This window comes from Pongo pygmaeus, chromosome 2 (genome assembly GCF_028885625.2).
Source record: "Pongo pygmaeus isolate AG05252 chromosome 2, NHGRI_mPonPyg2-v2.0_pri, whole genome shotgun sequence".
Lineage (NCBI taxonomy): Eukaryota > Metazoa > Chordata > Mammalia > Primates > Hominidae > Pongo > Pongo pygmaeus.
Window position 1 is genome coordinate 105,874,855 of NC_085930.1, and position 25,007 is coordinate 105,899,861.

The 25,007-nt window shown below is 43.9% G+C and overlaps 1 protein-coding gene across 2 annotated transcripts in view; it reads left to right on the plus strand.

Moving 5' to 3' along the window:
* SMARCC1 (SWI/SNF related, matrix associated, actin dependent regulator of chromatin subfamily c member 1) overlaps nucleotides 1-25,007 on the plus strand; it is a 196,702-nt gene that overhangs the window by 13,594 nt on the left and 158,101 nt on the right. For both annotated transcript variants that reach the window (XM_054481871.2, XM_054481874.2), the window contains exon 3: nucleotides 22,679-22,764. In XM_054481871.2, coding sequence (XP_054337846.1) covers nucleotides 22,679-22,764 — 86 coding nt within the window. The remainder of the gene's footprint in view (nucleotides 1-22,678; nucleotides 22,765-25,007) is intronic.

The window sequence follows — 25,007 nt, forward strand, 5'->3', positions numbered from 1 at the left end:
GTTAACATTTTACCCATTTGCTTTATCATTATCATTTTCTGTGGGATGTGTGTGTCTTATGTATTTTATGTGTGAAAAATTTGAAAGTTCCATGTTCCTTTACAGCTAAAGTATTCATTTCCTGTTCTTTTACATTATGAACTGGGCTAGAATTATCAAATTAGCTGTTGATTTAGGTTTTCAATAATTTAATTCACTATCATATAGTATATATTGATTGCACTTTATTAATTGTAACATATAATTTAGAGTAAAATTACAGATTGCATTATATAAAGTATTTTACATAATACGTTTGAAATTATATTGGGATTCTTAATTAGGAATGTATTAATCTTTTCAGAAATGGTATTTTCAGAGAATGTTATATGTAGGCTATTTGACTCCTGGGAACTAAACCATTATTTAGTTCCAGATTTTAAAATATTAGGGAAGAATATTTTTAGGCAGAAGCCGTAATTAAATACAATTCTTGGTTTAGTGCCACTGGAACCCGATGTACTTGCCTTCCTCTCAAAATGGTGTTCAGCATTTTCCCAGATGAAAGGGATTGATACAATCCATAATGGTATAAAACAAAATTCGATGAGATAGATAATTAACAAAGCAAAGAATGTTTCAGTGAGACATATAAATCATATACTTTAAAAAGTTTTTTCCCTGAGTAATCAGTATGGTATAAGAGTTTATGCTGGGCATGGCTCACACCTGTAATCTCAGCACTTTGGGAGGCCAAGGTGGTCAAAACTCTTGAGCCCAGGAGTTTGAAACTAGCCTGGGCAACATTAGGCCCTGTCTCTACAAAGAAATACAAGAAAAATTATCTGGGTGTGGTGGTGCATGCACGCTTGTAGGCCCAGCTACTTGGGAGGCTGAGGTGGGAGGATCACTTGAGCCTGGGAGACAGAGGTTGCAGTGAGCTGAGGCTCTGTCTTAAAAAAAAGAGTCCACTGTTTTTTTTGTTGTTGTTGTTGTTGTCCAGGCTGGAGTGCAATGGTGCAATCTTGGCTCACTGCAACCTCTGCCTCCCGGGTTCAAACTATTCTCCTGCCTCAGCCTCCCGAGGAGCTGGGATTACAGGCGTCCACCACCACGCCCAGCTAATTTTTGTATTTTTAGTATAGACAAGGTTTCTCCATGTTGGCCAAGCTGGTCTCGAACTCCTGACTTTGTGATCCACCTGCCTCAGCCTCCCAAGGTGCTGGGATTACAGGTGTGAGCCACCGCGCCTGGCCGAGTTCACTATTTGGACTTTTTTTTTTTTTAAATCAGAGTGGAGGCTGGGTGCGGTGGCTCACACCTGTAATCCCAGCACTTTGGGAGGCTGAAGTGGGTGGATCACCTCAGGTTGAGAGTTCGAGACCAGCCTGACCAACATGGAGAAACTCCATGTCTACTAAAAATACAAAATTAGCCGGGTGTGGTGGTACATACCTGTAATCCCAGCTACTCATGAGGCCAAGGCAGGAGAATCACTTGAACCCGGGAGGTGGAGATTGTAGTGAGTCGAGATTGTGCCATTGCACTCCAGCCTGGGCAACAAGAGCGAAACTCCATCTCAAAGAAAAAAAAAAAGAAAAAATCAGAGTGGAACCTTTTTTTTTTTTTTTTTGAAACAGAGTCATGCTCTGTTGCCCAGGCTGGAGTGCAGTGGTGTGATCTCGGCTCACTGCAACCTCTGCCTCCTGGGTTCACGCGATTCTCCTGCCTCAGCCTCCCAAGTAGCTGGGACTACAGGCGCCCGCCACCATGCCTGGCTAATTTTTTTTTGTATTTCAGTAGAGACGGGGTTTCACTGTGTTAGCCAGGATGGTCTTGATCTGACCTCGTGATCCGCCCGCCTCGGCTTCCCAAAGTGCCGGGATTACAGGCATAAGCCACCATGCCCAGCTAGAGTGGAACTTTATATAGTAACTTCCCAAGTCATGCTGGATGTCAGACAGCTGGCTCTTTTTCTATCAAATGCTAAGAGATTTAGAAAGAACCAAGCATTTCATAGGGCTAAGGCTAAAGGTATATTGCATTAGCAAACACATGATTTGAAACAAAAAAAATTGTTAAGAAGATGTGGGTACAAAACAAAAAAGAAAAATAACATTTTACCTTCACTACAAGTAAAGTTTCTAATTTTCCCACAAGCCCTCCAAGGCTTTAGTACTTTCCAGACTCAGATAGATCCTCCCACCTCACCCTCCTGAGTAGTTGGGACAACAAGCATGCACCACTACACCCTGCTAATTTTTGTATTTTGTTTTTGTAGAGACAGGGTTTTGCCCTGTTGCCCAGACTGTTCTCGAACTCCTGGGCTCAGGCAATCTTCCCGCCTTGGCCCCCCAAAGTCCTGGGTTTACAGACATGAGCCATAGTGCCCGGCCGTTTTTTTATTCTGCATTTTAAAGTGGATTATAAGCATCTGTGTTTAAAAAAAGAGGAAAGCTCTGAGAGTAAGAAATGTAGAAGGTTAAGTGAGAGTCTCAAGTAACTGGATTTTAATTGTGTTTGGGAGATATCCAAGATTTTGTTTTCTTTTTTACGTGACACAGCTCCAGGAGATCTTGAGAACATGTACCCTTATGCCCAAAATTGTAAACCTGTCATTGCACTTAAAAAAATCATTTAGGCTGGGGGCAGTGGCTCATGCCTGTAATCCCAGCACTTTGGGAGGCTGAGGTAGGTGGATCACCTGAGGTCAGGAGTTCGAAACCAGCCTGGCCAACATGGTGAAACCCTGTCTCTACTAAAATACAAAAATTACCCGGGCATGGTGGCAGGCGCCTGTAATCCCAGCTACTCGGGAGGCTGAGGCAGGAGAATTGCTTGACCCCAGGAGGCGGAGGTTGCAGAGAGCCAAGATCACGCCACTGTACTCCAGCCTGGGCGACAGAGGGAGACTCCATCTCAAAAAAAAATAATAATAATAATTTGCAACTGGAGGAAAAATGTAGAATGTTATATTCCTGAACTGCTTTCACTCTGCCGTCGTATGAATTTCAGAATGGAGAGACTATCTTTGGGAACATGGGACTAGGAAGGAGACCGTAAGTGTTGTATATATATTTGAAGTGAGCATTTGAGTTTGTAGCTTAGAACTCTGTCTGATGAAAGTGGAATATAAGCACCTGTTTAAGCAAAATAGTGTAGGAAATTTACTTGTGGAATAATGGTTTCGTTTATTTCTTTTTTTTTTTTAAACAACTTCCTATTGCAAAATATATAGAAAGTGAGTACAATAAATTTTGACTTAAATAATTGTAAAGAGAACATCCATTTAACCACAGTCCAGGTCAGAAATTGCTAACAACCCTAACAAACGTACATGTTCCTTTCCCAACCATAAATTCCCCCTTTTCCCCACAGATAATCTTTTCCTTGCCGTTTTTGTTTTTTTGTTTTTTTGTTTTTGTTTTTGTTTTTTTTGAGATGGAGTTTCGCTCTTGTTGCTCAGGCTGGCATGCAATGGCACGATCTTGGCTCACTGCAACCTCCGCCTCCCGGGTTCAAGCGGTTATCTTGCCTCAGCCTCCAGACTAGCTGGGATTACAGGTATGCGCCACCACGCCCGGCTAATTTTGCATTTTTGGTAGAGACAGGGTTTCTCCATGTTGTTCAGGCTGGTCTTGAACTCCCCACCTCAGGTGGTCCACCTGCCTCAGCCTCCCAAAGTGCTGGGAGTACAGGCGTGAGCCACTGCGCCTGGCCTCCTTGCTTTTCTTTATAGGTATCACTGTGTTAGTATGCATCCCTGAATAATACAGTATTATGTTTTGCTTGTTTTTGAATTTTGTACTAATGAACTCATAGATATTCTTGTAACTTGGGGGCCATGTAGGAAATAATTTGCCAACATGGAGAAAACAAATAGTCTAACTGAACTGCTCAGCCACATGTGTGGATAAAACAAATTACTGTAGAAGAAGAGTTAAATCTGAAAAATCTAGTTAGCTAGCTTCTGGCCTTTATAATTCATGTGCAAGGGCAGTGGGCCTACATGATGTGGCATGACCAGTTAGACAGAGCTCAGTAGGCTGCAAAATACGGGCTGCTGTGTTGGAGACATGGACTAGTATTCCAGGCAGAGGGCATGCTGGACCAGGTGGTGGGCAAGGCTCTGGAAAGCTATGATCAACTTCAGTGCAGGCTTGTACTCTGTACCGTGTGGATTCATAGGTAGAAACCTGAGTTCACTGACATTGTACTTATTTATTTGATTGATGTTTCATTTATTTATTTTTTCTATATTTTTACTTTTTTCATCTTTCTGTCTCTCCCCATAATGTGTCCTCCAGCTTTGCTGAAGTATGGCCAATGTACAGTAAACAGTACATATTTAGCTGGGCACACTGGCTCATGCCTGTAATCCAGACTACTTGGGAGACTGAAGTAGGAGGGTCACATGAGGCAAGGAGTTTGAGACCAGCTTGAGCAACATATTGAGACCCTATTTGTCAGAAAAACTAAAAATTAGTCATGCATGGTGGTGTGTGCCTGTAGTCCCAACTACTTGGGAGCTGACCCAGGAGGATCACTTGATCCCGGGAGTTAGAGGCTGCCATGAGTTACAATAGTACTGCTGCACTCTAGCCTGAGTGATAGAGCGAAATCCCATCAGTATCTCTTTCTCTTTTTTTTTTTTTTCCTAAAGAGAAAGGCTGGGTGCAGTGGTTCATGCTTATAATGTTAGCATTTTGGGTGGCTGAGGCTAGAGGAGTCCTTGAGCCCAGGAGTTTGAGACCAGCCTGGACAACATGGTGAGAGCCCTTGTCTACAAAAAATAAAAAATTTAGCTTGGTGTGGTGGTGTATGCCTGTGGTCCCAGCTACTTGGGAGGCTGAGGTAGGAGGATCTCTTGAGCCCAGGAGGTTGAGGCTGCAGTGGGCTATAATCATGCCACTGCATTCCAACCTAGGTGACAGTGAGACCCTGTTTAAGAAAAAAAACCTAACTGAAGTATTTTGTGTTGTGAAAATATAGTGTAAACATAAAACAGAATACTGTATATGTATTTTTTTTTTCTTAAAAAAAAAAAATCTCAGCTGGGCACTGTGGCTCATGCCTATCTATAATCCCAACAGTTTGGGAGGCCTAGGTGAGTGGGTCCTCTGAGCTCAAGAGTTTGAGACTAGCCTGAGCAACAATCTTGTGAAATTGAGCTTTTCTTAATGTATCTACAAAAATGTAAAGTGTAATACTGACTTATTTTAAAGCAGTTGTCAGAACTCACTGAAAAAATTATTATGTTTTTATAATTTTTTTTTTTTTTTTTTTTTTTTTTTTTTTTTTAGAGCTGGAGTCTCGCTATTGTTGCCCAGGCTGGTCCCAAACTCCTGGGCTCAAGCTGTCCTCCTGCCTTGTCCTCTGAAAGTGTTGACCCAAAAGGGCTGGGTGTGGTGGCTCATGCCTGTAATCCTAATGTTTTGGGAGGCTGAGGCAGGAGGATCACTTGAGCCCAGGAACTCGAGACTAGCCTGGGCAACAAAGTGAGACCCTGTCTCTAAAAAAGATTAAAAAATAAAAAAAAGGAAAAGAAAGATTATTACTGTTGAAGAAGGAGATGCATTGAGGAGATGGATACACCTATTTTAAGGGAACTATCATTCAACGTTTTCTCTTTTTTTTTTTGAGATGGAGTCTTGCTCTGTTGCCCAGGCTGGAGTGTAGTGGCATGATCTCGGCTCACTGCAACCTCCGCCTCCTGGGTTCAAGCAATTCTCCTGCCTCAGCCTCCCGAGTAGCTGGGACTACAGGCGCCCACCACCATGCCTGGCTAATTTTTTGTATTTTTAGTAGAGACAGAGTTTCACCGTGTTAGCCAGGATGGTCTCGCTCTCCTGACCTCGTGATCCGCCCGCCTCGGCCTCCCCAAGTGCTGGGATTACAGGCGTGAGCTACTGCACCCAGCCACACCTGGCTAATTCTTATATTTTTAGTAGCGACAGGGATTCACCATGTTGGCCAGGCTGATCTCAAACTCCTGACCTCAGGTGATTCTCCCATCTCGGCCTCCCAAAGTGCTGGGATTACAGGTGGGAGCCACTGCGCCTAGCCTCATTCAACATTTTCTAAATTTATTTTCAATTGTTATGTGATTTGGTAGAACACCTGTAAATACATTGAGCATAAAATGTTGTCATAGCCAGTTCTAACAAATGTGGTGGTGTGATTGAACTGGCTAATACTATTTTGGGATGTTTTAGATGAGTCACAGTTCATAAGCTATCTCTTTCTGACACCTTTGAATTTCTCCCCAGTAAGTATGACTGACCTCATGGCAGGAATTCTCACAAACTGGATCAGTCTGGTGTAATGGAAAGGGTGGGAGTTGGAGGACTGTCACTTTAACAGTCTGTTTTCGTTTGATTGAATAAACCATTTGGAACATGAAGTTAATAAGAAGGGGCTTACAGTTGGAGTTGGACTTGATCACTGGTTTTATAATTATTTCCTGGGGAGTACCCGTAGCATCTGAGAAGAGGGAGGGGAGGAGTAAATGCAGAGGGCTAAGAAGAATCTGTTGTCTTCAAGTTTCACTTTGAACAATTTTTCCTAATAGACCTCTGAGTTTCTAAAAATGTTCTGTGGCAAAGAAATAGGAGAAAACAAGCTGGGTGTGGTAGCTCACGCCTGTAATCCCAGCACTTTGGGAGGCTGAGGCGGGCGGATCACCTGAAATCAGGAGTTCTAGACCAGGCTGGTCAACCTTGTGAGATCCTATCTCTACTAAAAATACAAAAAAAATCCCGGCTATTCAGGAGGCTGCGGCAGGAGAATTGCTTGAACCCGAGAGGCAGAGGTTGCAATGAGCCAAGATTGTGCCACTGCACTCCAGCCTGGGCAACAGAGTGAGACTGTGTGTCAAAAAAAAAAAAAAAAGAAAAAGAAAAAAAAGAAATAGGAGAAAACTATTGAATTTGGCAAATGTTATGATCTCTCTTACTGAACATTTTATGACCCGTATGTGAGAATGGTATTGTTTTGCCAAAATTATGCTGATTCTGGGACTTTGTGGAATGGATGAGAGAGAAAGCAGAGGTTAGCATATAGGTCTTGGAAGCAAGAATAAAAGGATGGACTTAAGTGAAAGAAATCAGGAGTCGTAGTCACTTGAGTTGTCATCATCCATCAAGTCCAATCTAGCAGGGAGGGAATAGCTTGAGAGACTTGAGACTGAGGCACAGATCTCTGTAGAACATGGGATTTATCCTGGCAAATACAGTGATCAAATTTAGGAGATTGGCTTGGATATAATACCATTATTTACCATATAATCTATTTCACATTTCACCAGTTGTCTCAAAAGTGTCCTTTGTAAGATCCACACCAACACCACATATTTTATTTAGTTATATATTTTTAGTCTTATTTAATTTGAGATAATTCAGCCTGTCTTTTTCTTTTTTTTTCTGAGATACTGCCTTGCTCTGTCACCCAGGCTAAAGTACAGTGGTGTGGTCATAGCTCGCTGCAGCCTTGACCTCCAGGGATCAACTGATCCACCTGCCTCAGCCTGCTGAGTGGCTGAGACCACAGACACATTCCACCACGCCTGGCTTTTCTTTTCTTTTCTTTTCTTTTTTTCTTTTTTTTTTTGGACAGAGTCTTGCTCTGTTACCCAGTCTGCAGTGTGGTAGCGCAGTCTCAGCTCACTGCAGCCTCCCCTTCCCGGGTTCAAGCCATTCTCCTGTCTTAGCCTCCCGAGTAGCTGGGATTACAGGTGTGCACCACTACACCCAGCTAGTTTTTGTATTTTTAGTAGAGATGGGGTTTCACCATATTGGCTAGGCTGGTCTCGAACTACTGACCTCAAGTGATCTGCCTGCCTTGGCCTCCCAAAGTGCTGGGATTACAGGTGTGAGCCACAGCGCCTGGCCAAATTTTTTAATTTTTAATTTGATAGAGATAGGGTCTCACTGTGTTACCCAGGCTGGTTTTGAACTCTTGGACTGAAGAAGTCCTTCTGCCTTGGCCTTCCAAAGTACTGGAATTGCTGCTTTGAGCTACCATGCACAGCTGATTGACATCTGTTTGTTATGACTTACATTTTTTGTTGTTGTTGTTTTTTGAGACAGAGTCTTGCTCAGTTGCCCAGGCTGGAGTGCAGTAGCACGATCTTGGCTCACTGCAATCTCCTCCCCCACCAGGTTCAAGTGATTCTCCTGCCTCAGCCTCCCCAGTAGCTGGGATTACAGGCATGCGCCACAACGCCCAGCTAATGTTTGTATTTTTAGTAGAAACTGGGTTTCACCATGTTGGCCAGGCTGGTCTCTAACTCCTGACCTCAGGTAACTGTCAGCCTTGGCCTCCCAAAGTGCTGAGATTATAGGCATGAGCCACTCCGTCTGGCCCATGACTTAACATTTTTGAAGCATGCAGGCAAATATTACATTTGTAAAAATTTCTTTTTTTTAATTTTTTATTTTGAGACAGTCTCTCTCTGTTGCCCAGGCTGGAGTGCAGTTGTATGATCTTGGCTCACTGCAATCTGCCTCCTGGGTTCATGCGATTCTCATGCCTCAGCCTCTAAAGTAGCTGATTAACAGGTGTGCACCACCATTCCCAGCTGATATTTTGTATTTTTGGTAGAGATGGGGTTTCACCATGTTAGCCATGCTGGTCTCGAACTCCTGGCCTCAAGTGATCTGCCCATCTCGGCCTCCCAAAGTGCTGGGATTTCAGGCATGAGCCACCATGCCCGGCGTCAAATTTTTCTGTATTATTGCTTATAGTTGTAATTTGTTTGTTGTCATTGCTGTGTACGGGCTGATACATTTTTTCTTTTTCTTTTTTTTTTTTTTGAGATGGAGTCTCGCTTTTGTTGCCCAGGCTGGAGTGCAATGGCGTGATCTCAGCTCACTGCAACCTCAGCCTCCCGAGTTCAAGCGATTCTCTTGCGTCAGCCTCCCGAGTAGCTGGGATTACAGGCACCCGCCACCACACCCAGCTAATTTTTTTGTATTTTTAGTAGAGATGAGGTTTCACCATGTTGGCCAGGCTGGTCTTGAACTCCTGACCTCAGGTGATCCACCTGCCTCAGCCTCCCAAAGTGCTGGGATTACAGGCGTGAGCCACCATGCCTGGCTAAATTTTTTCTTTCTTTCTTTCTTTTTCTTTTTTTTTTTGAGACTGAGTCTAGCTCTGTCCCAGGCTGGAGTGCAGTGGCGGGATCTTGGCTCACTGCAATCTCCTCCTCCCGGGTTCAAGCTATTCTCCTGCCTCAGCCTCCCGAGTAGCTGGGATTACAGGCACGCGCCACCATGCTCAGCTAATTTTTGTATTTTTAGTAGAGACGGGGTTTCACCATGTTGGCCAGGCTGGTCTTGAACTCCTGACCTCGTGATCTGCCCGCCTCAGCCTCCCAGAGTGCTGGGATTACAGGTATGAGCCACCACGCCCAGCCTAAATTTTTTCCTAAGGGGACAGAGTATGCTGCATGCTGTGGCTCACTCCCATAATCCAAGCATTTTGGGAGGCTGAGGTGGGTAGATCACTTGAGTCCAGGAGTTCAAGACCAGCCTGGACAACATGGCAAAAGCTGGTCTCTACAAAAATATCAAAATTAGCCAGGTGTTTGGGAGGGCCCCTGTGGTCCCAGCTATTTGGGAGGCTGAGGTGGGAGGATTGCTTGAGCCAGGTGGCGAAGGTTGTAGTGAGCTGAGATTGCACCACTGCACTACGGCCTGGGCGACAGTGACACCCTGTTTCTCCTCTTTTTTTTTTTTGAGTCAGAGTTTCGCTCTTGTTGCCCAGGCTGGAGTGCAAGGGTGCGATCTCAGCTCACCGCCACCACCACCTCCCTGGTTCAAGCGATTCTCCTGCCTCAGCCTCCTGAGTAGCTGGGATTACAGGCATGCACTACCACGCCTGGCTAATTTTGTATTTGTATTTATGTTGGCCAGGCTGGTCTCAAACTCCTGACCTCAGGTCATCCACCCACCTCGGCCTCCCAAAATGTAGGATTATAGGCGTGAGCCACCGCGCCCGGCCAACACCCTGTTTCTAAATAAATAAATTAATTAATTAAATAAAGGGACAGATAGTAAATATTTTAGATAGTAAATATTTTAGGCCTGTAGGCTCTGTGGACTCTGTCACAGCCACTCAGTGTAATATGAAAGCAGCTATATACAATGCGTAAATGAGTATATGTATATGCAGTACATAATAAGTATGGCTGTGTACTGGTAAAACTTTAATTTTTATTTTTTTGAGATGGTACCCTGTTGTGTTACCAGGTTGGAGTGGTGTCCTGAATGAACACAGCTCACTGCAGCCTTGACCTCTAGGGCTTAAGCAATCCTCTTGTCTTAGCCTAGGCATATACTACCACATGTGGCTAGTTTTTTTTTTTTTTTTTTTGCGAGGCTGAAGTGGGAAGATTGCTTGAGCCCAGGAGTTCAAGACCAGCCTGGGTTAGATAGTGAGACCACATCTCTACAGAATATTAAAATATTAGCGTTAGCATGGTGGCAAACTCCTGTGGTCAGAGCTCCTTAGGAGGTTGAGGTGGGAGGATCACTTGAGCCCAGGAGTTGGAGGCTGCAGTGAGTAGTGATCATTCCACTGCACTCCAGCCTGGGTGACACAGTGAGACCCTTGTTGTTTTTCAATAGCTGTTTCATAATTTACAACAGTTGCTGTATAGTATTCCATTGTGGGAATACACCACATTTTTTTTTATTCATTTTGTCATTGATAGGCTTTTGGGGTAATTTGCAGCTTAGAGCTATTATAAATAGTGCTGCTGTGAATATTTTTATATATTTCTTTTGCTCAACATAGATGTTTCTTTTGGTTATGTTCTTGAGAGTTTACTTGCTATGTCATAGGTTGGTCAACTTTAGTAGATGTTGCTAAACAGGTTTCCACAGCAGTTCTACCAATTTATACTCCCACAAACAGTGTATGAGCATTCTGATTTTCTTTCTTTCTTTCTTTCTTTTTTTTTTTTTTTTTTTGATACGGAGTCTCGCTTTGTTGCCCAAGCTGGAGTGCAGTGGCGGGATCTCGGCTCACTGCAAGCTCCGCCTCCCTGTTTCATGCCATTCTCCTCCCTCAGCCTCCTGAGTAGCTGGGACTACAGGTGCGTGCTGCCACGCCCGGCTAAGTTTTTGTATTTTTAGTAGAGGTAGGGGTTCACCAGTTTCACGTGTTAGCCAGGATGGTCTCAATCTCCTGACCTCGTGATCCACCTGCCTCGGCCTCCCAAAGAGCTGAGATTACAGGCATGAGCCACCACACCTGGCCGAGCATTCTAATTTTCTACTTTCTCACCAATCCTTGGAATCTTTTTGTCTTTTACATTTTGGTTATTCAGTAGATTTGTGGTTATAATGCATTATTTTCTAGTTGCTAATAATTAATGTGAGCAACTTTATTTATTGGCCACTTGGCTATCCTTTTTTGAGAAGTACCTGTTTAAATCTTTTGCCTGTTTAAAAATTTGCACATTGGTCTTTCTCTCTCTTTTTTTTTTCTTTTTTGAAACGGGGTCTGGCCTAATCACCCAGGCTGGAGTACATTGGCTTGATCATAGCTCACTGCGGCCTCAAACGCCTGGGCTCAAAGGATCTTCCCACCTCAGCCTCTCAAGTAGCTGGGACTACCAGTCCCCACCACCACACCTGGATAATTTTTTCTGTTTTTTTGTAGAGACAGTCTCGCTTTGTTGCCCAGGCTGATCTCAAACTCCTGGGCTCAAGTGATTCTCCCAGCTCAGCATCCCAAAGTGCTGGGATTACAGGCGTGAGTCACCATACCTGGCTGAATTTTTCTTAGGTATTCTGGATATGGTTCATTGGTCAGAAATATTTATTACAGATCTCTTCTCCCACTTAATAGTTTATGTTTTTACTCTCATAATGATGTCCTTTGATGAGCAGAGGTTTGTAATTGTAATATACAGCAGGAAACGGTAAACTTTTTCTGTAAAATGCCAGATATTTTGGGCTTTTTGGATTATATGGTTTGTGGTGCAAGTACTCGCTTTTGCTGCTATTGTGTGAAAGTAGCCACAAAAAATACATGAATGTGAATTTGCTTCAGTAAAACTTTACAAAAACAAGAGTGGACTACATTTGACCCGTGGACCATTATTTGCCATTTCCTGATACAGAACAATTTAGTAAAATTTTTCTGTGTTGTTAGTACTTTTTGTGTTCTTATAGAAATCTTTGCCTTTTTTTTTGAGATGGAGTTTCGCTCTTGTTGCCCAGGCTGGAGTGCAATGGCGCGATCTCAGCTCACTGCAACCTCCGCCTCCCGGGTTCAAGCGATTCTCCTGCCTCAGCCTGTTGAGTAGCTGGAATTACAGGCATGCACCACCATGCCTGGCTGGTTTTGTATTTTTAGTAGAGACGGGGTTTCTCCATGTTGGTCAGGCTGGTCTCGAACTCCTGACCTCAGGTGATCTGCTCGCTTAGGCCTCCCAAAGTGGTAGGATTACAGGCATGAGCCACCACGCCTGGCCAGAAATCTTTGCCTTTTCTAAAGTCATGTATATATTCTACTGTATTTTCTTCAAGAAGGTTTTTTTTTTTTTTTTTTGAGAGGCAGTATTGCTCTGTAGCCCAGGCTGGAGTGCAATGGCGCGATCTTGGCTCCCTGCACGCTCTGCCTCCTGGGTTCAAATGGTTCTGTTGCCTCAGCTTGTCGAGTAGCTGTAGCTGGGATTACAGGCGCCCGCCACCACGCCCAGCTTTTTTTTTTTTTAAGATGAAGCCTGGCTCTGTCAGCCAGGCTGGAGTGCAGTGGCACCATCTCAGCTTACCGCAACCTCTGCCTCCCGGGTTCAAGCGATTCCTTTGCCTAAGCCTTCAGAGTAGCTGGAATTACAGGTGCCTGCCACCACGCCTGGCTAATTTTTGTATTTTTAGTAGAGACAGGTTTCACCATGTTGGTCAGGCTGGTCTCAAACTCCTGACCTTATGATTGAACCGCCTCGGCCTCCCAAAGTGCTGGGATTACAGGCATGAGCCACTGCGCCTGGCCTATTTTTTGTATTTTTAGTAGAGACGGAGTTTAACCATGTTGGCTAGGGTGGTCTCGAACTCCTGACCTCATGAACCGCCAGCCTTGGCCTCCCAAAGTGCTGGGATTACAGGCATGAGCCACTGTGCCTGGCCTGTTTTACATTTTAAACTTATAATTCTTTTTTTTTTTTTAATTCACTTTTTATTTAATTAGGTTTTTTTTTTTTTTTTTTTTTTTTTTGAGACGGAGTCTTTCTCTGTTGCCCAGGCTGGAGTGCAGTGGCGCGATCTCAGCTCACTGCAAGCTCTGCCTCCCAGGTTCACACTGTTCTCCTGCCTCAGCCTTCCTAGTAGTTGGGACTACAGGCTGCCACCATGCCCGTCTAATTTTTGTATTTTTTTTTTAGATGGGGTTTCACCGTGTTAGCCAGGATGGTCTCGATCTCCTGACCTCATGATCAGCCCACCTTGGCCTCCAAAAATGCTGTGGTTACAGTCGTGAGCCACCGTGCCTGGCCTTAATTAATTTAGTTTTTGAGACAGACTCTCACTCAGACTGGAGTGCAGTGGTGCAATCTTGGCTCACTGCAGCCTCCACCTTCCGGGTTCAACCAGTTTTCCTGCCTCAGCCTCATGAGTAGCTGGGATTACAGATGTGCATAACTGTGCCCGGATAATTTTTATTTATTTATTTATTTTTGAGACAGAGTCTTGCTCTGTCATCCAGGCTGGAGTGCAGTGGCAGGATCTCAGCTCACTGCAGCCTGTGCCTCCTGGATTCAAGCGATTCTCCTGTCTCAGTTTCCCAAGTAGCTGGGATTACAAGTGCCCGCCACCATGCGTGGCTAATTTTTCTCTTTTTGGTAGAGACAGGGTTTCACCATGTTGGCTAGGCTGGTCTCGAACTCCTGACTTACAGTGGTCTGCTTGTCTTGGCCTCCCAAAGTTCTGGCATTACAGGCGTGGGGCACTGTGCCTAGCCTAGGGTTGTATTTTTTACCTCGCATGATTACCACTTTGACTTTTAGTTGTTTCTTTTTTTTCCTCCCTTTAATTTTTGCACCTGGGGATTTGCTTTCTTTCTAGGAATTCAGCTGCTCATTTAAAATAATGTGTGTTACATTTACCCAACATTTCTACATGTTTATAGTGGTAGGGTGTAATAGTTCTTTAGTATACAATATTGCTGGAGCCAGCAACACTTTTCTCATCTGTAAAATGGGTGTAAAAGAGTAAAGTTCAGGCCAGAAGCCGTGGCTCACACCTGTAATCCCAACACTTTGGGAGGCCAAGGCAGATGGATCATGAGGTCAAGAGATCGAGACCATCCTGGCCAACATGGTGAAACCCCGTCTCTACTAAAAATACAAAAATTAGCTGGGCATGGTGGCGTGCGCATGCAGTCCCAGCTACTCAGGAGGCTCAGGCAGGAGAATTGCTTGAACCTGGGAGGCGGAGGTTGCAGTGAGCTGAGATTGCACCACTGCACTCCAGCCTGGTGACAGAGACTCAGTCTCAAAAAAAAAAAAAAAAAAGAGTAAAGTTCATATGCTTGTTGTGACAAGTAAATGAGGAAATAAGTCAAAAGTGCTTCATGATAAATTCTCAGTGATTGGTATCAATGCTAATACTTTTTGTTGTCTCCAAGACTATTACAGTAGCAATGACCTATCATTAGAGGTGCTGATAATAATACAAATTCCAAATAAGTTAAATAGATAAGTAAATGTACGGAATTTTTGACGTGTGTCATTTTATTTTGTGAGGTATAAGAATTCTGGAATTTAAATGATGTATTTTTTTCTCTCAACCATTTTCAAGGTGTGAGGATGACTGTGATTTCCTGTGAATTTTCTTGGTTTCTTGGACACATTCTCTGCTTATTTACTACTTCACATCCCTTTTCTGGCACAGTCATTTATTGACTGATAGACCTAAACATAGTGTTATAAATGTGAATACCCCTTTCATAGAAACACACGTTTGTTTTTACCAATTGTTAGCACTACTTTGTCTTTTTTTTTTTGAGATGGAGTTTTGCTCTTGTTGCCCAGACTGGAGTGCAGTGGCGCAATCTCGGCTCACTGCAACTTCCGCCTCCCGAGTTCAAGTGATTCCTGCCTCAGCCTCCCGAGTAGCTGGGATTACAGGCGTGCACCACCACGCCCGGCTGAATTTTTTTGTATTTTTAGTAGAGACGGGGTTTCACCTTGGCCAGGCTGGTCTTGAACTCCCGATGTCAGGTGATCCGCCCACCTCGGCCTCCCAAAGTGCTGGGATTATAGGCATGAGCCATCACACCCAGCCTACTCTGTCTTTTATGAATAAATAAAGGAATAAAGAAATAAGGAATCCATGGCACAAATTATTGTAGTAGGTTTATCTTCTCTTTTCTTCTTTTTTTTTTTTGGAGGTGGAGTCTTGCTCTGTTGCCCAGGCTGGAGTGTAGTGGCGCGTTCTCGGCTCACTGCAACCTCCACCTCCCGGGTTCAAGTGATTCTCCTGTCTCATCCTCCCGAGTAGCTGGGACTACAGGCGTGTGCCACCACGTCCAACTAAGACGAGGTTTTACCATGTTGGCCAGGATTGTCTCAGACTCCTCACCTCATCATCCGCCCCCCTTGGACTCCCAAAGTGCTGAGATTACAGGCGTGAGCCACAGTGCCCGGCCTAGATTTATTCTAAGTTTCATTCAGCTCAGCAAGATTTTAGGTGGGCTATAAATAAGTAGGGTGAGACCACTTATATATACCCAGGATAAGATCAGATTAAATTTCCAGTAGAGTCAGCCAGGGATAGAATTGTTTATTAAAAGCAATTGGGTTACACAGTTGAGAGTAGAGGCAGCCTGTTAGACTTGACTTTGACCTCCAGAGTCTCTAATTGGAGTGTTCAGCTGTTGAGATACTCATATAAGGCATCATTTTGCTGGCTCTGGAAATTTCAGTTTTTGCTACTTTGTTTGTTTGTTTTTTTCAGACAGGACTGTGATCATGGGTCACTGCAGCTTCAGCCTCCTAGGCTCAACTAGCCCTCCTGACTCAGCCTACTGGGTAGCTGGGAGGTACCTCCTACCATGCCGGGCTAATTTTGTTTTAATTATTTTCTAGAGACAGGGTTTCGCTCTGTTATGTTGCTCAGGCTGTTCTTGTACTCCTAGCCTGAAGTGATCCTCCTGTCTTGGCCTCTCAACGTGTTAGAATTACAGGTGCGAGCCACTGCATCCGGCTACCTTTTCTTTAGGTTTTCCAATACGAATTAACAAGTATTTGCTCTAACATCCTGTGCTTTTTATTTAGGGAATGTTTAAGAACTATACTCATTTTGAATTAGGGCAGGGCCTCTTCAGCATGGGGGTTTATAGGATGGGGCTGGAATGGGAGATACAGTCAAGGTTCAGTGAATGTCTCTAAGAAGTTTCTTGTTCCTGTCTCCAGCTTTCCATTACCTGACTTTGATTTCTCAGGTTTTCATTTGGGTGATTGTGTTACTGAGCTTTTTTGAGCCAATCCCAAGTCCGTTTCTATCCCAGATCCATTTGTGTGCAGGCCGTAAGAATCCTTGATGTAAGAATAGACCTTGCCCCGCCAGTACCATTTTATTCTGCCACATCTGTAGAGGTTTGTTGTTGTTGTTTTTGAGATGGAGTCTCGCTCTGTCACCCAGGCTGGAGTACAGTGGCGCAGTCTTGGTTCATCACAACCTCTCCCTCCCAGGTTCAAGCGATTCTCCTGTCTCAGCCTCCTGAGTAGCTGGGATTACAGATGTGTGCCACCAAGTCCTGCTAATTTTTTTTGTATTTTTAGTAGTAATGGAGTTTCACCGTGTTGGTCAGGCTGATCTTGAACTCCTGACCTCGTGATCCACCCTCCTCTGCCTCCCAAAGTGCTGGGATTATAGGCGTGAGCTACCTCGCCCAGCCGAGGTTTTTATCTCATTGAACTTCATTATTGGAACTAGTACCTTTGATAGGTTCATGAGATCCCTCTATTCCTTTTTATTTATTTTTATTTTTAAATAATATAGACAAGGTCTCCCTATGTTACCCAGGTGGGTCTCGAACTCCTGGGCTCAAGAGATCTTCCTACTGTGGCCTCCCAAAGTGCTGGGATTACACTGCTTTTATGTATATTTTACCATTGGAAAATTGAATGTCAATTTTGGTTTTTTTTTTTGTTTTTTTTTTTTTGAGACAGAGTCTTGCTCTGTTGCCCAGGCTGGAGTGCAGTGGCGTGATCTCTGCTCACTGCAACTTCCACCTCCTGGGTTCAAGCAATTCTTCTGCCTCAGCCTCCCAAGTAGCTGGGACTACAGGCGCCTGGCACCACGCCCAGCTAATTTTTATATTTTTGGTAGAGACAGGGTTTCACCATATTGGCCAGGCTGGTCTTGAACTCCTTACCTCGTGATCAGCCTGCCTTGGCCTTCCAAAGTGTTGGGATTATAGGCATGAACCACCACACCTGGCAAATCTGTTTTCTACTTCATTCTCATCATCTGTCCCTGTAGTGGCTGAATAAATTTACTTTGTTGGCCGGGCGCGGTGGCTCACGCTGGTAATCCCAGCACTTTGGGAGGCTGAGGCGGGCGGATCACCTAAGGTCAGGAATTCAAGACCAGCCTGGCCAACCTGGTGAAACCTTGTCTCTACTAAAGATACAAAAATAAGCCTGGCGTGGTGGCACGTGTCTATAATCCCAGCTACTCAGGAGGCTGAGGCAGGACAATCACTTGAACCCGGGAGGCAGAGGTTGCAGTGAGCCGAGATTGCGCCACTGCACTCCAGCCTGGGTGACAAGAGTGAGACTCTGGCTCAAAAAAAAAAAAAAAAAATTACTTTGTCTTAAGCATATATTTGGTAATGATTTCATTTTTCAAATTTAATATCTGTTGAGAAATTGACCTTAAATTATTTATATAGATGTTTTATTGTTATGGCCTGCTCAGTGTATATTTCTGAGTAGCGTGGATCTCTAATTTTAAGTGGTGTCAATACAGTTGAACCGTTGAGAAAATTCAGGTTACCTATGTTGTCAGGTGGCACATTGCTGAATATTGGTGATAGATTTGAATAAGCACTGTTCCTGTCCACAAGGAATTCATATTCCACATAAAATATATGAATCAGTCATGTCAGTATTATGCTGAAGTGCAATAGTGATTACATGCATGGTTTGAGGAGAACATTTTAGACCAATCTGGGGATTTAGGGAAGGCTTTCTGTAGGAGAAGTAAGTCTCATTCTACCGTAGTAGATACCTACCAATTACATTAGTCTATTTATTTATTTATTTATTTTTGAGATGGAGTTTCGTTCTGTCGCCAGGCTGGAGTGCCCTGGCGTGATCCCGGCTCGCTGCATCCTCTGCCTCTCGGGTTCAAGTGATTCTCCTGCCTGAGCCTCCCAAGTAGCTGGGACTACAGGTGTGCACCACCACACCCAGCTAATTTTTGTATTTTTAGTAGAGACGTGGTTTCATCATGTTGGCTAGGATGGTCTTGATCTCTTGACCTTGTGATCTGTCCACCTTGGCCTCCCAAAGTGTTAGGATTATTGGCGTGAGCCACCGCGCCCAGCCTACATTAGTCTGTTTTAAGATGTCAGCACTACAGAATTATAATGACTCGTGCATTTTCTTTTTTTTTGAGATGGACTCTTGCTCTGTCACCCAGGCTGGAGTGCAGTGGCACGATCTCGGCTCACTGCAAGCTCCACCTCCTGGGTTCATGCCATTCTTCTGCCTCAGCCTCCTGAGTAGCTGGGACTACAGGCGCCTGCCACCATGCCTGGCTAAGTTTTTGTATTTTTAGTAGAGACGGGGTTTCACCATGTTAGCCAGGACGGTCTCCATCTCCTGACCTCGTGATCCGCCCACCTCGGCCTCCCAAAGTGCTCGGATTATAGGTGTGAGCCACCTTTTTTATTTGCCTGCCCCCTCTCTCTATCCCTCTCCTCACCGCCTCTCTCTCTCTCTCTCTCTGTGTGTGTGTGTGTGTGTGTGTGTAATTTAGAGGGTCTCACTTTGTCATCCAGGCTGGAGTGCAGTGGTGTGGTCACAGCTCACTGTAGCCTCAACTTCCCAGGCTCAAGCAATCCATTTACCTCAGCCTCCTGAGTTGCTGGGACCACAGGCATGTGCCACTATACACGGCTTATTTTTGTTTTATAATTTATTTTGTAGATGAGGTTTCGCTATGTTGCCCAGGATGATCTTGAACTCCTGGTCTCATGTGATCCTGCCTCGTTGGCCTCCCAAAGTGCTGGTTTTATAGGCGTGAGCCACTGTGCCTGGCCTATTTATTTTTTAAAATTTTATTTATATTTAATTATGTTAGAATATCTGTAACAAAATATGCCATTTAAATGATTTTTATTTGTTGTTTGAGATAGGGTCTCACTCTGTTACAGTGGCGTGACATCAGCTCACTTCACCCTCCCTCTCCCGGGTTCAAGTGATTCTCCCACCTCAGTCTCCCAAGTAGCTGGGACTGCAGGTGTGTGCCACCACGCCCGGCTAGTTTTTGTATTTTTTGGTAGAGATGGGATTTCACCATGTTGGCCAGGCTTGTCCCAAACTTCTGACCTCAAGTGATCCACCCAACTTGGCCTCCCAAAGTGCTGGGATTACAGGATACTTTTTATTTTTATTTATTACTTTTTTTTTTTTTTTTAAACAGATGAGGTCTCACTATGTTGTCCAGGTTGGTCTTCTACTCTTGGGCCCAAATGATCCTCCTGCCTCAGCCTTCCCAAGGTTTGGGATTATGGGATGGAGCAACTATGCTCACTTCTGTATCTATTAAACAATAACTTTCATTCCTTGTCCCTCTTTCCTTGGCAACCACCATTCTGCTTTTTGTCTCTCTTTTTAATGTTTGCTACCTATGTGGTTCTTTCCAGTATATTATTTTGTAGTAATAGTTTTTAGAGAAAAAAATGCATGGGTGTTTCTAATAACACTTCATCTTATTTAGCCTATTTGATGCTCAGTTTATATTGTTTTTACCTTCATAATGTGGAAATTATTCACCATTTCGTTTAATTTGAGCTACATTTTTAATCCGTAAAGCACAGATCTCTTGAATTGTGGCATAGATTTTAGCTATTAGTTATAGTTTTATATAGTTACACCACATTTTTATGGTCATTAAAATATTATAATAGGCCGGGTGCGGTGGCTCATGCCTGTAATCCCAGCACTTTGGGAGGCCGAGGTGGGCGGATCACTTGAGAACAAGAGTTTCAGATCAGCTTGGCCAATATGGCAAAAGTTTGTCTTTTAAATATGCAAAAAACAGAAAAAAAATTAGCTGGGCGTATTGGCACTTGCTTGTAATCCCAACTACTTGGGAGGCTGAGATATGAGAATTCCTTGAACCCAGGAGGCAGAGGCTACAGTGAGCTATGATCACCCCTCTGTACTCCAGCCTGAGCAACACAGTGAGACCCTGTCTCAAAAAGATTAAAAAGTATAATAAAAGTGTTCACTTACAATTTTTGCATAATTTATGTTTTTATTTTTATTTTAATTTTTTTGTTGAGACAGTCTCACTGTGTCACCCAGGCTGGAGTGCAGTGGTGTGATCTTGGCAACCTCTGCCCCAGGTTCAAGCGATTCTCGTGCCTCAGCCTCCCGAGTAGCTGGGATTACATGCGCCCACCACCATGCCTGGCTAATTTTTGTATTTTTAGTAGAGATGGGGCTTCACCATGTTGGCCATGCTGGTGGCAAACTCCTCACCTCACATGATCCACCCACTTTGGCCTTCCAAAGTGCTGGGATGGCGTGAGCCACCATGCCTGGCCTAATTTTTGTATATTTATAGTCAAGAATTTATAAGGCGAAAAAGTCCACTATCCTTACATTTATTTTTTTCTTTTTTTGTTTTGTTTCTTTGTGACAAAGTTTCACTTCCTTGCCCAAGCTGGCCTCAAACTCCTGGCTTCAAGCAGTCCTCCCTTCCTCCCTGCCTTCTTTCTCAACCAGAGTACTGGGGTTACAGACATTTTCTTTGGAACCATTTTGATTTATCTTTTTTATAAAAAAAATTTGATTTTTGAAATAAGGTCACACTCTGTCACCCAGGCTGGATTTGTCACCATCACAGTTCACTACAGCTTGACTTCCCATGCTCATGCATGCTCATGCATGCTCCTACCTCAGCCTCCTGAGTAGGTGGGACTACAGGCATGTGCCACCATGCCTGGCTAATTTTTATATTTATGTTTATATTTATATTTATAATTTATATTTATATTTTTTTGAGACAAGTTCTGGCTTTATTGCCCAGGCTGGAGTATAGTGGCGTGGTCTCAGCTCACTGCAACCTTTGCCTCCCAGGTTCAAGCCATCCTCCTACCTCAGCCTCCCAGTAGCTGGGGCTACAGGCACACTCCCCCCATGCCTGGCTAATTTCTTCTGCAGTTTTTGTTGAGACGGGGTTTCACCATGTTGCCCAGGCTGGTCTTGAACTCCTGTGCTTAAGCCATCTGCCCGCCTCGGCCTGCCAAATGCTGGGATTACAGGTGTGAGCCACTCCTGCACCTGGCCTAATTTTTAAATTTTTTGTAGAGGTGGGATCTCACTGTGTTGCCCAAGCTGGTCTCAGATTCCTGGGCTCAAGTGATTCTTTCACCTTGGTGTCTCAAAATGTTAGAATTACTGGTGTGTAGCCAGGCGCTATGGCTCATGCCTGTAATCACAGCACTTTGGGAGGCTGAGGCGGGCAGATCACCTGAGGTCGGGAGTTTGAGACCAGCCTGGCCAACACAGAGAAACCCTGTCTCTACTAAAAATGCAAAATTAGCCAGGCGTGGTCATGCATGCCTGTAATCCCAGCTACTTAGGAGGCTGAGGCAGGAGAATCACTTGAACCTGGGAGGCGGAGGTTGCAGTGAGCTGAGATAGCACCATTGCACTCCAGCCTGGGCAACAAAAGCAAAACTCTATCTCAAAAAAAAAAAAAAAAAAAAATTACTGATGTGAGCCACTGCTCCTGGCCTAGATTTAACTTTTTAAAATCTTTCTTTTGACAGATTATTTACTCAAATTATAATATGTTTATGGAATTTAAAAGGAATTCTTTTGGGGAGGGGTATGGGGTCTTGCTATATTGTCCAGGCTGGTTTTGAATTCCTGTGCTCAAGTGATTCTTTCATCTCAGCCTCCCAAGTAGCTGCGACTATAGGTGTGAGCCACTGTACTGGCTACAAGAAAGTAGTTTCAGTTCAGTTTATTTTATTTCATTTGATTTCTCTTGAGACAGCATCTCACTCTGTCATCCAGGCCGGAGTGCAGTAGGGCGATCAGGGCTCACTGCAGGCTCAACCTCTCAGGCTGACGTGATTCCTCCCACCTCAGCCTCCTGGATAGAATTGCAGGTGTGTGCCACAATGCACAGCTAATTTTTAAATTTTTTTCTAGAGACTGGATCTCCCTATGTTGCCCAGACTAGTCTTGAACTCCTGGGCTCAAGTGATCCTCCTGCCTTACGCTCCCAGAGTGTTGGGATTACAGGCATGAGCCACCATGCCCAGCCTGATCTACTTTTAGAAAAATGTATTGATTCCTCAGTTTATTCGAGAAGATGTTTAAGGAGGTTGTTTAATTCGTATTTGTTTATATCTTTGAATTTAAAAAACTTAGAATTCAGACATGAGTAATTTTGTCAGAAGCTTTATTTTTCTCATGTATAATTTGTATCATTTTTAGGCAAAGTGTTTCATGGATTTCAAAGCTGGAGGCACCTTATGTCACATTCTTGGGGCTGCTTACAAGTATAAAAATGAACAGGGATGGTAAGTTTTTGTGTTTATTTGCATGTTTTGATCTTAAGTTATTTACTTTTAAGTCCTGTTTCCTTGTGTTAGAAAATCCTGTAAGCACATTATGATTAATGTGTTTTACCAAGAGCCCTAATTTACCTTGTTTCTACATCCAAGAAAAATATCAAGCAACCACGTATTTATTTATTTATTTTTGAGACAGGGTCTTAAAAATAGGACCAACCAAGGCTGTTGGCAAGGCTAGAAGTGCAGTGGTGCAATCTCAGGTCACTGCATCCTGCGCCTCAGATTCAAGCAATTCTCATGCCCCAGCCTCCTGAGTAGCTGGGACTATAGGTGTGCACCACCATGCCTGGCTAATTTTTCTATTTTTAGTAGAAATAGGGTTTTGTCATGTTGGTCAGGCTGGTCTCGAACTCCTGGCCTCAAGCACTCCACCCACCTCAGCCTCCCAAAGTGCTGGGATTATAGGCGTGAGCCACCGCACCCGGCCACAACCAAGTATTTATTAGGCAAGTGATTTCTTATGTTTGATTTTTATAGTAACAGGTGTACATTGTTAGCAAATTAGAAGGTAGGCTTGCCATGAAATGTGTAAGTGTGTATAATGAACTCATACATTATATTTGAAGTGGATAGATAGTATTTTTGTTTGTTTTGTTTTTTTGAGACTTAGTTGTGCTTTTTTGCCCAGGCTGGAGTGAAGTGGCGCGATCTCAGCTCACTGCAACCTTCAAGTGATTCTCCTGCCTCAGCCTCCTGAGTAACTGGGATTACAGGCACCTGCCACCACACGCCCAGCTAATTTTTGCATTTTTAGTAGAGATGGGGTTTCACCACGTTGGCCAGGCTGGTCTCGAACTCCTGACCTCAGGTGATCCACCTGCCTTGGCCTTCCAAGGTGCTAGGATTACAGGTGTGAGCTACCGTGCCTGGCCAGATAGCAGTTTTAAGAGATCAAGTTATCTAGGCTTTCAAGAGTATTCCATTTTGCTATCCTCAGGACAGGCATAAAAGGAGAAATACAGATCTTTGCCTAGGTCAGTGTTGGAGATAGATTGAGAATCCCTGCAGATGTTCCTGCCATTTTGCTCCCTTCAGTCTTTTCCCCTTTTCTAGCTGTCTCTCTTGGTACTATTTCTTTTTTTTCTCTTGGACTCTGGGGTTTCCATCAGTTACTGGGACTAGTGATGTCCTGAGCTGTGGAGTTGTCAGGGACATACTTCACAGGGTAGGGCTGGGGGAGTGGAGTATATTGTCCTGAAATTGGTATTTTCAGTTGAGTTAGCTGTGCACAGTTTATAACCTTAGCATCTTTCCAGGAGAATACACATGTAATTTATATATTTTACTTTAAAAGTTAAGCTAACCCAATACTTTATGGCTGGGAAGTGCAAATAAATATTTAGATCAACAATAAGGACAAGTGTGTAATTAAATAAATTATTTATATAGTAAATAGTAGGAGATATAAACTTACATGTGTATTTACTGAAACTTTTTATATATGGATGGTGTTTAATAGATATTGATTTGGACCACCTGAGGTCAGGAGTTCAAGTCCAGACTGGCCATCATGGCGAAACCCCGTCTCTACTAAAAATACAAAAAAAATTAGCCAGACTTGGTGGCAGGCACTTGTAATCCCAGGTACTCAGGAGGCTGAGACAGGAGAATTGCTTGAACCCGGGAGACGGCGGTTGCAGTGAGCTGAGATTGCGCCACTGCACTCCTGCCTGGGCTGTCTCGAAAAAAAAAAAAGATACTGACTAAAAGAGCATGAGACTTTTTTGTTTTTATTATCGGAGGTAGCTCTCTGTTTTCCAGTTCTGTGTGTAGCTCTGATGTTGGACCTCTCACGACGGTATTCCCTGATCTAGGACCAATGGCATGTCTCTGTACTTGTAGAGATGGTTTGTACCCTACTGTTGACTCTGGGTTCCCAGTTGGAACTCTTTTCTGTCCTTGGTTCTTGTTTAGCTTCTATCACAAGTCCTAACCTGGACACTTGAGGATAGAATACCAAAGTGATATGATTTTTCCTAGGTCACATATTGTGGAACTTGCTTTGTGTCTGTAGTTTCTGCACAATGAAATTTTTTTTTTTTTGAGACAGTCTCGCTCTGTCACCCAGGCCGGAGTGCAGTGGTGTAATCTCGGCTCACTGCAACCTCTACCTCCCATGTTCAAGCGATTCTCCTGCCTCACCCTCCTGAGTAGCTGGGATTACAGGTGCCTGCCACCACACATGGCTA